General features: G+C 29.5%; 1 protein-coding gene across 13 annotated transcripts in view; it reads right to left on the reverse strand.

Annotated features, from left to right (window-relative positions):
- The window catches only part of LOC130673438 (protein unc-13 homolog B-like), a 167,007-nt gene that overhangs the window by 14,688 nt on the left and 138,309 nt on the right, over positions 1-14,010 (reverse strand). For all 13 annotated transcript variants that reach the window (XM_057478453.1, XM_057478454.1, XM_057478452.1 and 10 more), the window contains 4 exons: positions 6,453-6,594; positions 5,924-6,370; positions 5,686-5,836; positions 2,503-3,237 (listed from right to left, as the gene is read on the reverse strand). In XM_057478453.1, coding sequence (XP_057334436.1) covers positions 2,503-3,237; positions 5,686-5,836; positions 5,924-6,370; positions 6,453-6,594 — 1,475 coding nt within the window. The remainder of the gene's footprint in view (positions 1-2,502; positions 3,238-5,685; positions 5,837-5,923; positions 6,371-6,452; positions 6,595-14,010) is intronic.

A 14,010-nucleotide genomic window follows, 5' to 3' on the forward strand; every position in this document is an offset into this window, starting at 1 on the left:
AATATTAATCGTCGAATAAGACAATGGTAGTGCTGTTAAAAAATGATTTAAAATGAGTGAAGATACAGCACTTGTTGCTGTATATAAATCAAAGTGGAAATCAAGTTCAAGTACAGAAAAAAATTATCGAAATTGATACGAAAAGTTAAGACGAGATCACCAGTTTAAAAGCAGCAATCGCTGGTTTTTCTAAATTTACGTTGGGGCGAATCATCACTTTGGTAATATTTAAATAATTTAATTTCACTTTCATTCATTCATTCTTTTATATAATTAACGTACTTTATTAATAAAATTTCAAAACGAAAATTCTACTGTTTGAATGCAATTCTCTGTAGTGATGCACCACACCCAGTACACGGTACTAAAAATGAATTTAAATACTAAAATAAAATTAAATATTTTTAAAATTCCCGTGATGAAAATTAATAGCTCATTAATAAGAACAACTTAGTAACACATTTATACTGCGACTCAGCAGCCCAATTAATAAAGCGCGTGACTATAAACTCAAAGACCAGCATTCGAGACCTGATACTTGAAAAAAAAACTCAACCGATCTGAAAAAGATCCCCATGTAGAACAATTACCGGCATTTTATTTTTTTTACCCTGTCCTCAATATCAATGTCAGGGTATGCAAGATAATAAACTCAATGAAAGTTAATAAAAAAAATTTATTTAACTGAAAGATTAATCGACTTAAATCAAGTAAATTGACGGAGATTTAAAAAACAATAACTTTCAACAAAAACAATAAATTTTCATTCAAAATAAAAGATTACTCGTTTTGATAAAAAATCTATTTAATAGTAATTTTGATTTATTTTATTTAAATTATTTGGATGTCAACTCAATAAAATGTTAACTTATGTTGAATCAATATTATTGACGTTGTTATGTCCACCCTACATTTTTTCAAAATTATTATTATTATTACTCATTGCCAAATTTAAATAAAAAGTAGAACTGCCGACACTTCTTTCTCAAAATTGCGAAACCGCAGCGCAAACACAGACCTCCTTCTGCCTTTACGCGTTGACCAAGATATTGCAAATAATGATGGACCAATGAACAACCGACAAAAGGAATCAAACGTCATTTTCCACCAATGACATTAATAAATTACTCCCCATCAAAATTTAATTAAAAATATAAAAACACTCGAGCATTGCAGCTCGAGGTCTTAGTCGTGGAACAGAATCAGTAATTTTGTATCCTTTGACCCGCGTGAATCGGCCGTCGTCAGGTACGTATACCGTTTGCATATATCCGTCTTAGAACGTGAGGCAAAGGGTAGGTTGAGGTTCAATAGTCATACTGGTCAAGTAATTCGTACCTCCGGGTTGTTTTGCGCTGAAATTTTTTCTATCTATCGAATCTACAATTTCTAGATTTAGTAAATTTTATTATTTTGCAGTATTGTAATATCTTGAATAAATTATTGTTGAATTATATTTTTACATTTATTAAATTCGGTGCTTAAGCGTTCGTTGGAACAATTAAAGACACAAACAAATTTTGCTGAACCAATAAAATTGTTCATTAAATCATAAGTATAAAGAAATATCAAATAACGACAATTAGTGTATTAATTGTGATCAAATAAAGGATTAAATTTACCAACGAGCAAATTCTTCACTCAAAAATAGTATAAGACTCCATCTATCCTTTACTCTAAGCCAACTTCGTCATAGAAGCAGGGTAGACAACGGAGCCAGAGGAGAGGATCGAGCCTCTAAATGAAGAAGATCGATTAAAGGTAAGTAAGTGATATACTATCTTATTCTATCAACTTAATAAAATCCTTAACAACCAGTACAAGTCTCTTCGAAGGGTTGTGGAACACCTTTTCGCAAATGAACCCACACAAATAATTAAACGAAAAGAGATTCATTTTTCTTTCCGTGATTTTCCATATCGTTAGTCCGGACCTCCATCCGATTGACCATATTTTGTCGCTACTAAAGAGATATCGATCTATTCTATTTAAATCAATCACCAGACATAACAACGTTCAATAAAACTATCACTTCATTGAAATACACATCTGTTTGAAATAATTTATTTTATCAAAATAAGTATATTGAAGTACTTGTATTAAATAAAACTATTTCATAAATGTTAGCCATTATTTAATATAAACTATTCCAATGGCATACTTACTTGATTCAATAAATAGTTATTTGTAACAATAATTTATTTTTTTTAATCAATAAAGAGCTTGTGAGATAAGAAACGATCAACTCGTTTAGTTGCCTAAAATTCGAGTATAAAGGTTATAAAAAAAATTTAGTAGATTTATAAAATTTTCAGTAGATTAACTTTAAAAATTCGGAGTCATCATTTCAGAGTCTAACGAAGACTATAACGGAATAGAGTAATTTTTAATATATGCCAATGGCATATTTACTTGATTCAATAAATAGTTACTTGAAACAACAATTTTCTTTTTCTCAGTGCAAGGAGCCAAGAGTGAAAAGTCAGTAAAATAAAAAATTACCCCGTCCTTTTGATCTCTATTGAAGGCACCGTGGAGATATTCGAGTGAAACGTCATCATTCTCGTTGAGCCACTGCATTACGAAAGGCTCGAACCAGGCTGGATATTCAGGGACTGCACCCTTGTACGGCGGTACGTCCTTAACGTAGTTGGCGTGGAGCCATTTAACCCTGAAGTGTAGGTTCATGTAGGCCGAAGACTTGCAGAGACGATGCTGTTCATGTTCCTCGAGTGCGTACTTCATGTCTACTGCAAATAACCCCCACATCGTCGCAGCAGACAGTTGACCGATGTTGAGCTCTTGCGGAAATTGATTTAACACCGGCGCGTAACTATTTCTATCCTCCTCAATTACCGAAACAATTAGTGCTATAAGTTTGTGCCAAAAGTCCAGTGAGTCTAGACGCGGTCCGTGGTCGTCAGGATCACGTTTAGCTTCATTCGGGTCGACTTGAAACTCCCGGTTGTACAGCTCGTAGCAGTTTTCAAAGAGAAACTGGTAAGTTGAACGCAGACATGCTTTGACACAGTCCTTTACTACTGTACTCGCGCGCGGCGGGCTCGATAACTCCTGGACTTTCATTCGGAAGAAAGTTATGCTCGTCAAGAGGTCTACGGTGCTCTTCAAATCCATCAATTTCTCTTGACTAGATGCCGGGAAGTTGTTTCGATACAACGATAAATCAATACGCAGTGAATTGTGTAACTGGTCTAGAAGTTTTACGAACTTTTCTTTCTGTAAATAAATTAATTCTTGTATAAAAATCAGTAATTCGACTAAAAAAAAAATTATGCATCACAAAATTCTTTAAAGAATCATTTTTTTACTCATTCATCAAATCAAAATAAAGTCAATAAATTTTGAAGCCTTGATACTTTTTACTAAATTTTTTTTAACTTATTTCCAATATTATTATTTGAAAGCTTGTTCATTTAGCTTTGATGTACTTTTTTTTTTCATTTATCACGACCAATCGTTTTCATTTTATATAAAAGTTAAAAAAAAATTATTATAAGTGAGAAAATTATGATCGAGCTCACGATTCAAACCTGAGATTAAGCTCAAGCTTCCAATCAATTTATAATCTAACGCAAAAGTAACTTCAGGAGTTTAAAACTACAAGGAGATTATTTTTTAAATAAAAATTGCACTGTAATGCTTAGCGATTCCGAGCCATTCCGAATTTTTACTTTTTAATTTTTAATGTTTTTCGTTGAAAATAGTTTACTTTACTAGTGAGTAAGATTTTTAAAAGCAGAAAAGATGTAATTTTATACCCTACTATTTATATGTGTATTAATTTTATTTCCTCCCACCTCTCGATATATCATTTTTTAAAATACTTTAATGGGTAGCCTTATTTAATTAAATTAAAAATGGCCTTAACTAAATAAGGGCCCATCCATGTGTGAGATAGTTAAGGTACTCACTTACCTTTGCTAGTTTAGTACCTCAGAACGAGGATAAACCCCGCACTGAGTCATTCAGTACTTATAATTAAAGAGAGAGATTCTTATACGTAAACTTATCAGAAAGGTTATAAGTTTAAATAATTAATTAAGGGCATTCTCAGACAGTGCCCCCCCCCACACTTTCCAAAATATGCAATGAGCTTCAACTGTCATAATTGTATTAAAATTTTATTAATTAATTAAAAAAAAATTAAAACCTTAATTGAAAAAAGGACAACGTAGTCGTAATTTCGTTAAGATACAAAATTAAAAAAAAATTACTTACAGTTATTATCAATTAGGAGTTAAATGAAATTTGTTGAATAAATTTTAGCCTACAAAACTTGAAAATTCGAATTTCAAAATTGACATGAAGATTTTACTGAAATTTATTCAACAAATTTTGTTTAACTCCCAATTGATATCAACTGTAAGTAATTTTTTTAAAACTATATTGCAGCGAAATTACGACTACGCTGTCCTTTTTTCAATTAATGCTTTGATTTTTTTTTAATTAATTGATAAAATTTTGATACCCATACGACAGTTGAAAGTCATTGAAAATTTTTAAAAAGTGGGGGGCAATGTTTGTGAATGGCCTTAAATGTGTAAGGATGTTCTTGCGCGACTCGTGAGTCAAATGAGGGCTAACTGTTTCAAATTTAATGACGAGGCTATTAAATTTTTAAAAATATCTCAATAATTTTTAAATAATTTATCAATTTTTTCGAACTACCGAAAATATTTATATAACAGTTATTGTAAAAAATGTAAATTCTTATGATCTCCGTTTCTTTCTCTAGCTCAGTGGTCTCTATAACAACGCAATTGATTTTAAATCAACAATGGACAAACTAATCTACAAATAAAAATTGAATTAAACAAATTGTTTACTTTGACAGACGCAAGAGGTAATTTTTAAAATGTCTCACAAATAAAAATAAATCAGCTTTATCTTTACTCACTAGAAAAGTAAAATTTTGTAAATCAAGAGTAAAAAGCCATCATAGCCCAAGATTACTTGATTTATAGTAGTGTAATTTTTATAATAAATGGCATGGTAATATTTTAACTAAAATTATCTTCGTGCAGAGACTTAAAATGAGTTATAAAATGTAATTTTTTATCGATTAAAATATGATGATTGGATTCATAATTGAGACAAATTATTAAATTGGTGATAGTCCTTCGCGTTTAGGTTGATAAATATTTATAGATATTAAAAGAAAAAAAAAATGTATGACGTGAAGAAAATTAAGATGAGCCACCTGTTGAGGTTTTCCACATTCTAAAATGAAATGCATTGAAGAAACGGTTTCAGAGTGTGTGTGACATGAAAACGAAATAACTTTCGTACGTCAGCTGGGCTGATTGTGTGTGTGTGTGTGAGTGTTGCCTTAGAATTGATAGGGTTGAAGTGTTACGGCATTCGTGCACAAGCCCTAGTCCCTGGTCTTTCAGGGTATGAAGGGAGGTTGCATTGTGAAACGAGCCTGAACGGGTTCTTGAGTAACGGATGGAGCTGTTTCCAAGGAAATTGCAGCATTTCTCACTCCCCTTTCTTCCTTCATTCGCCTTAACTTACTCTTCTCACTCTGTCTTTTAGCATCAACATGGAAATGGAACTCTTCTCTATTCCCACACATTCATACATATTTACTTACATACATACATATATTAATCTATATGTATCTATATATATATATTGAGTTATATAAATTTCTATACTTACACCAAAATTACTAGCAGCGAATCTGTCACTAGCTGAAACAGCAGACGACGCAGTTGTATGTGCATAGTAAGCATTTATATTTGCCAAAAGTGTTGACATTACTGCCGGCACTCCTGGACACAGGTACTTTGTTGACAAACAGTGAAAATGCCTAATAAAAAATCAATAAAACTAATTATAACTTAACCCAAACTAACTATTTGTCATCAGTAATTAATGATTAATTAAAAATACTGACGTCATAGCTTGATAAATGCTTTCAATTCCGTAACGCATCGCAAATTCGTCGACTAATTCTTCACCAGGAGGGTCAAAGTATACTTTCCATGCGTCATCACCTTTAGCTTGAGGCAATTTAACCATACCGCCATTTTCTTCACACAAACTGTGGAATAAATTTTCATGGAGACAAGTGTATTGGACATGATATGGCGCAACTTTTTCTTCTCCTTTTATTTCAACACTAATGTGCAGTCTTATTGCACCGGAAACGGCACTTTTGTCGGTACGTTTTTCTAAGTTATACCACACGTCCATCTCACCACTGAGTGTTCGTACTTCGATGATTGTCTGCCCGAGAAAGTCATCGCTCTCACGTGTAAGTTTTTGACGTAATTTTGATTTTAAATCATTGTCTTCATCCCACACTCTGACTTTTATGCGATCTGACGAGTTATGGCATTCGCTAGAAATAAGATTAATAAAAAAAAAAAAATAATTTATACAATTACTGAGTATTGGAGAGCCAGAGAAGTAATTATACGTACAAGTAAAACTTTTCATGCCAAACAGGATTTAATTCTTGAGTTATTGTTCTTGTACGTTTCTTAACTTTGCCTACTTGAACTGTTACGTAGGGATCTGAAGTACCGCTTTTGTCTTTGGCAATAAGTCCTTGCGCGCAGATAACTAAAAAATAATTGCTCAATTAATTATATAACGTTAATTGGTTACTTAATTGCCTGATTTCTTACTTAAATATTGATAATGGGATATTTTTATTCCTGCACTTTTTATACTCGCCCTAAGAAGTAAATCATTATCAGTTATTTTGTTTAAAATAAATCTTGACAATGGAATATTTCTATTTCTACATTTTTATACTGGCTCGAAGGACCAACGTCACTATCAACCATATTGTTTAAATAAATTACGTAGAAAGTTCAAGTTATGTTATGGGAACAGTTGTTAGAGTAGAGTAAAGTAGTAACCGCGAGCGAGAGAGTCAGATGGAAATGAGTTGTCGTCTCGTTGGTAAATGGGAGTTGTGAAACTGTAATATAGTGCTAGTCTTGGTGCATATATTCCTTTATCCTTTATCCAGGTTACTGGTTACTGCGTTGCTGGTTCACGGATGGGATAGGATATGATAGTTAAGTTAAAAAGTCCGTGGTCGGTCATTTGAATTAGCTGACTAGATGCACTAAGGGCAGAGGCTTCAAACCCCTTTCTCGTGCCTCCTAATGCCTGTTTCAAAACACTAATCGAGTCACAACAACTGTAATAATGCTGACTATAAAGTTTTAGTGTCTACTTTAACTCTGGTTCAGACCTCTGACTCAGTGTCTTTGTCTACTTTACACATTTTTATTTATTAAATTAAATTAATTTGATTTTTTATAATTATTCTATGCAGGTATAATAATATAATCAGTGAATTAATTTTTATAATTTATATAGGGAATACTTGGGTATTTTTTACCACAAACATGCTTATTAAGATGATTAATGGTATTATTATTATTATAATTATAAAAACGACACACACATTTATATAGAAAAATTTTAAGGACGATATTTATTCATTAAGCGTGCACAAAGCGCGGCGTGATTTATTAAATTTATTTTATAGATTATTAGTATTATTTATCAATTTTAATAAATATTTTTTTAGTTTTGTTTAATTTTATTTTTTTTTGTATTGTCGTCAGATGAATGATAAAATTTTTGTAAAGAAGGGAAAGAGAATGATTTTTTTAAATTAGTGTGGGTTTAAATTAGAATAAAATATTTGAAAAAAAAAAAAAAAAATGCCGTAAAATGGACAGTAAATTTTCGGAATAATTTGTTTTTAAAGAAAAAATAGACTTTAACTGAACACGCATAAAGAAAATTTATTAGTGATCAAAATAAAATAATTGTATTTTGCCGTGAGGTGAATAGGAAATTAATACACAGTTAGAAATTTTGTGTTAAATTCAACACAAATTGTGTGTTGCCAACGGTCTACACAAATTTTTGTGTTAATTCAACAGATTGTGTTTGTGTTGATCTTTAACACATATAATCTGTTATATTGATAGAAAATTTGTGGAAATTTAACAGATTTTTCGTGTTAGAATTAACTAATAAATATAAGGACATAACCGATCCGACTCAAGTATACTGATCTAACCATAGTACAACTAATTTCAATTTAGCAAACAATAAGTTCGATTTTTTGTGATTTTTCTAAAAAATGGAGCTATGAATTATCCTCCCGTAAAATGAGAATAAAACAATCATTGAACCTGATTATAAAAAGATTCAAGTTATCTATGATTATATTTAATTGTAAATCAATTATAATAATTCAAGTTTCCTTGCAGACAATGCTGCTACAATGCTTTGCTCGATTATAGTAATGAAGAAACGCGCGGGAGTGTTTAGTTAAACAAAACAAATTTTATGTTAATTTTCGAATAACACAAGAAATATGTTACATTCTAGATTTTCTAATTATTTAACATAAAATATCAGTTGAAGTAAAACAAGACAAACGGTTTGTGTTGAATTAACAGATTCCTGTGTTGAAAATCAGCACAAAAAAATTAACCAAATAATTTTTTAACACAAATACACATAATTTCTAACTGTGTAAAGTTTCTAATTTTTCTGCAACGCATTGGTCTTAAAATGTTTAGACTGAAATTAGTTAACTGATCAATTGGTTATCGTAAGTTGGATAAAAAAATTAAATTAATATAAATAAATTTCCCACAATTATAAGTAATTTTAAAATTGATAAATTGATACTCTGATGAAAAAAAAATTTATTGTGCAACGCGTGCTTATGATTGTGAGTAAAAAAAAACATTAACATGCATTTATTACGATTATAAATGACAATAAATATTAAATATTAAATTAATAAAGCCTTAGATATGTTTCCTGGTCTCCTGAAGCCCTGGTTATCTGGCTCGATGCCTGGATGATTTATTAATTAATATAATGTTGTGTGGTATAGATAGTATATATATATATATATATATATATATATATATATATATATAAATATAAATGTCTATAACGTTAATTGATATGTAAACGGTAATGTGTATTCGTATGTTTATGATTGAGAAGTGGAGTCAAGCGAGAAACTATCTCCAGTTTGTGAGGACAATGTGGCCACGATACCAGCACCCAAACTGTTTAACATCATCATTGATTTCAGGAATAATCATACGCGTATTTGTTCGCAGATTGATGTTTGCCAGTCACTGTGATTGATTCAGTTATCCTAGGTCCATAAATAATTAATTTATGGATCTAATACCTGTCAGTTAATTTAATATTTATAAAATTTCAAGTTTTATTAATTTATTCGAGTGCAACTTTGCTGGATTTTATTTTTTTTTATCATTTTTTATTGAAGCTAGAATAAAAATCACTTGGCTTACTTTGCGGATTTTCTTCAAAATATATATATATTAATCGGAAGTGAATCAAGAGATTTGATTACTGGGGCGGAAAGAAACGCCAACTGTTACCCTCTTCCGTTCTGTGGCTATCGTATTTCTCTCTTTTTATTTCACCTTTTCTTTTTTTTTTACCAGCTGTATTCTAAACTTTAGAAATTTCACTGATGGAAACTTTTCGACGAATATTTTAACAGGAAAATTAATTATCACTTAGTGTGAAAGTTTGTTTACTTGTTGAGAAGTTAATTTTCTTTTCAAGTGTTTGTTTTTGCAATATGTAATAGAAAAATATTAGAATCGATATTTTTCCCGTAAGATGGAATAATTTTCAAGAGTTAGATTAAAAGTGATTTTTTTCTCTAGTGAAAACAACTAATTTTTATCGACAAAGTTTATTTTGAATACAAGAAAATTAATTGATTTAAATTTGAAAAATATTTTGTTACCGTAAGATGGATACCCAATTTTATGTTTTTTTTTTATTATGAATTTTTATTAAGAATGTTCATTTTAAAAATTAAAATATTAATAAGTTTATTGAAATTGAGTTGATAAGTTTCTGATATAAGATTGAAGGTGAAAAAAATTTTATTTCACTCTCTAAACCTGAAACAATGAAAACCACTGAAAAATAGTGTATATACTACCCAATACCGGAATGATTTGATAATCATTATATTATATTTTAATTCGTACGCGATGAAAATTAAATGAAACTTTCTTTATTTAAAAACTTCATCTTTTAGTTACAAAATAGAATATAAAATAGATTTTAGAATATATCCGAAATAAGAAAAAAATAGTATATTGTACAACTAGTGCGGCAAGTTGTCGATTGCCCACCAGAGCAAAGTTGAGCGCACGGCCAAAGTGAGTGCGCTCATTCGCTCGTGTGGGTAATCGACAACACCGCACGAATTGAACATACTTTTTTTATATTTACGAGACATAACACGCTCGCTTCGCTCGCCTTCATTCTTTCAGAAATCCCGCCATTATCTCGGTCGACCAATCGACAACCGAATAAAATAGTCGCAGAAGTGACGTAAAACGATACGACATCCGGTCATCAACTTTTTAGAAGAGGACTAGACACAACATGCTCGCTTCGCTCGCCTTCATTCTTTCAAAAATCCCGCCACTATCTCAGTCGACCAATCGACAAGCGAATAAAATAGTCACAGAAGTGACGTGAAACGATACGACATCCGGCCATCAACTTTTTAGAAGAGGATTATTAATGCGATATGAGTACTATTTTAGTGCTCGCTGTTTTGTTCCCCAAGTAGCTTTTTGCTGATTCAACTGTTGCCGCGACATTTTTGTGGGTTATACGATAATCTGCATGCGACTAGAAGTAAATTTACTTGTCGCACTCAAATTTACTTGTCGCAGGCAGATAATCGTATAACCCACAAAAATGTCGCGGAAACAGTTGAATGAGCAAAAAGCTATTTGGCGAACAAAAGAGCGTGCGCTAAGATAGCACTTATATTGCATGAATGATAAAAAAATAGTATTATTATATTAATTCTACTGTTCGTCTATTGGTAGACTAAAATGAACCCGTGCTCAGTACCGGAATAGTCAGTCATATTAATGTTATCGATAGATATTAATGGTGAGTTTTACTGATTGCCTAAATCAAGTGCAATATTAATTATTACTGGAGGCCTAATATTTAATGCAGTAAGTATGATTGTTATAAAAAATGCATTAAATATAGATAAACCCTGATTTAAATCATAAAAAAAATATTTTTTTTTTTTATAAATTATTTTTTTAGTATATCCTCAAATGATTTATTTTGTTTCTATTCTTCAGTTCAAAATATATATTTTTCATTAAATATTTAATCATTTAAAAATTTTAGATACATTAATATTATGTAATAATTGTTAATATTTTCATTATGGATAAATGCACGTTAGTGCAAAAAATATCTCATTTTATTTACTGTTCCGGTATTAGGACAACCGAATTCCGGTATTGGGACAAGGCTATTTCAGCGTTCCGGTATTGGGTCTTTTGAGTGTCATAGAAAACATTTTTTTTTTCATATTAAATTTGAGAAAAATGAACTAATTTGATTATTTTTGAATAGGTAAATGTCTATTCTATATGATGTAATAAATTATTTTGGTTTTCTAATCTATTTTAATATTTTTAAAACGATAAAAATCAGTCGTATATCCTTCGTCGTTCCGGTATTGGGGCATTTATCTTATTTCACAGTTATAAGTATACCACTTGGTATGCTTATAGCTGTGAAACAATGAATAGTTCCTGTTTCAGATTTAGAGAGAATTGTAACCAAAAAATGAAATTTGTTTTAAAAATAAAAATTGTTGATAAAAATTGATTATATTTATCGTTTGCCGTATGATGGATGACGAGTTATTAAAAATGTACTGAGGAAATAATTTTTGAAGAAATAAATTCTTATTAAAAATATTAATTTTTAAAATAAGAATGAAATTGTAAAGTAAAAATGTAATTGAATAGATAAATCATTGCCTAAGATAAAGGGCTAAAAATATTTCAAATTTTTTTTAAACTGGAGAAATAACATTTTATTGAAGTGATTAGTTTAAAAAATAAGTTAAAGTAATAATGAATAAAAATTGAATTAACAATTTATTTATTTCCGTAAGACGGATGACTAAATATTAGAAAATTCAAAAAAGAAAACGATTTTTAGGAATTAATGATTAAAAATAATAATATTAAGAGCGAGAAAAATTATAAATTGTATGAATAAATTAACCGCCGTAAGGTGGCTAAAAATATTCCTTTTTTTTCCGAAAAATAATATTTTACTAGAATATTGAATTTCAAAACTAAATACAAATAATCATTAATTTAAACTAAGTAATTAATGTTTTTTTGCCGTATGATAGATTAATAATTATTTATAAAAATTATGTAAAAAAGTTTTTATACAAAAAATAAAAATTTAAAGAACATGTAAAATTATAAATTGAACGAATAAATTAATTGTCTTAAGATGGAGTTATAAAATTAAAAACGATATATAAAAGTAAATTTTTAATATAAATTTTTTCCAACTAAGAAAATGAATAATTAATAAATAATTACAAAGTCAGCTCGCTAAAATTCACTTATCAAATATGAATACGTAATATCCGTTATTGAAAAAAAAGTAACGTAGAAAAAACGAGTTCTTTAGCTAGAGCCAGAATAAAAATAATAAAAGAAAAAAAAAAGAAAAGAAAAGAACTCCATAATAGCTTGGAGACGGGTTTGATAAATTTAACTGGTAATTTAAACGCTGGCTCAACCCCTTAGCTTCCTTTTCTCCTCATCTACTTTGTCAGCCGTCAACTACCAGCTTCCTTTCGTGTTTATTGATCCCACTATTTTTTATCATCCACCAAAACTACTATTTTATCCTATTAACTCACCGAACATTCAACCTAAATCTAAAAAAAACTAATTTACTTTTTTTTTTTTACTTTACCTAAAATCTTACGATAAGATCGAAAGCTCTAACTTATAATTAACAGATTCTAATAAAATAAATTAAGATCAATATAATATGAGAGTAAGAAGACTAAGTTAAGGGTTAAATTAAACCTTTAACCCAAGGAAGAATCATAAGAAGAGATGTAGTGAGGTCAGGGATGGCGCTGCACCTGCCGTACATTAAACTATCGATTTACGGGTGTACTATACGAACAAATGAGACCAAGGAAAGAAAATACTCTTTGTTGTTTTTATTTATTATTCAACTTTTACCTACTATTACTATTACCAACTGCCTTTTTAACACGTACGTACTGTTATTTATTTATTATTTATTTATTTATTTTAGTTATAAAAAGCTTTGTAATAAAAAATGCGTGTGTCATTACATTGCATCGATTGATGATTCGAGGAAAATTATTTATTTTTTTATATTTTATTTTATCTATTTGAAGTGTGCAAGTAGTATTGGATTTAAAATTCAAATTTTCGAATACTTCAATTCGAATTTGAATTATGAGTAAATGTTTTAATTACTTATGAGTTTTTCAGTTATTTGATTAGAATTGAAATTATTCGTAAATTTCTGAATGATTGAAATCGAACTCGTATTATTCGATTCAAATTTCGATAATTCCGTTCAAATTCAAATAATTCGTTTTAAATTCGAATTATTCAAATTATTTAAAAATTTTCGAATTATTTATAAAATTAGTATTTATTCGATTGGCTTTCAAATTATTCAAGTAAAAGTCAAATTATTCAAATCGAAGGAAATTAGTCAGAAAAATTCGTACTCTCTAAAAATGAATCAGTGAAATTCACTTCGAATTAGTGAATATTCACTGGGAACCAGCTATAAGTATTTCACTGGTTGAATTAGTGGTATACTTATAGCTGTAGAAATAGTGACTATCCGCTGATTCGCAGTGAATTCCACTAATTTATTTTTAGAAGGTATGTCTTAGATTTTTCAATTATTCGATTCAAATTTGAATCACTTGTATGTTTTTTATTCGGTTATTCGATATGAATTTCAAATATTTAATTATCAACTCACATCTAACGAATAATTTGAATTTTTAATCAGTTCAAATTACTGGCACACCTTTATTATTTATATATATATATTTTTTTTTTTAATTATTAGGTAAATTAG

This window comes from Microplitis mediator, chromosome 8 (assembly GCF_029852145.1).
Source record: "Microplitis mediator isolate UGA2020A chromosome 8, iyMicMedi2.1, whole genome shotgun sequence".
Taxonomy (NCBI): Eukaryota; Metazoa; Arthropoda; class Insecta; order Hymenoptera; family Braconidae; genus Microplitis; species Microplitis mediator.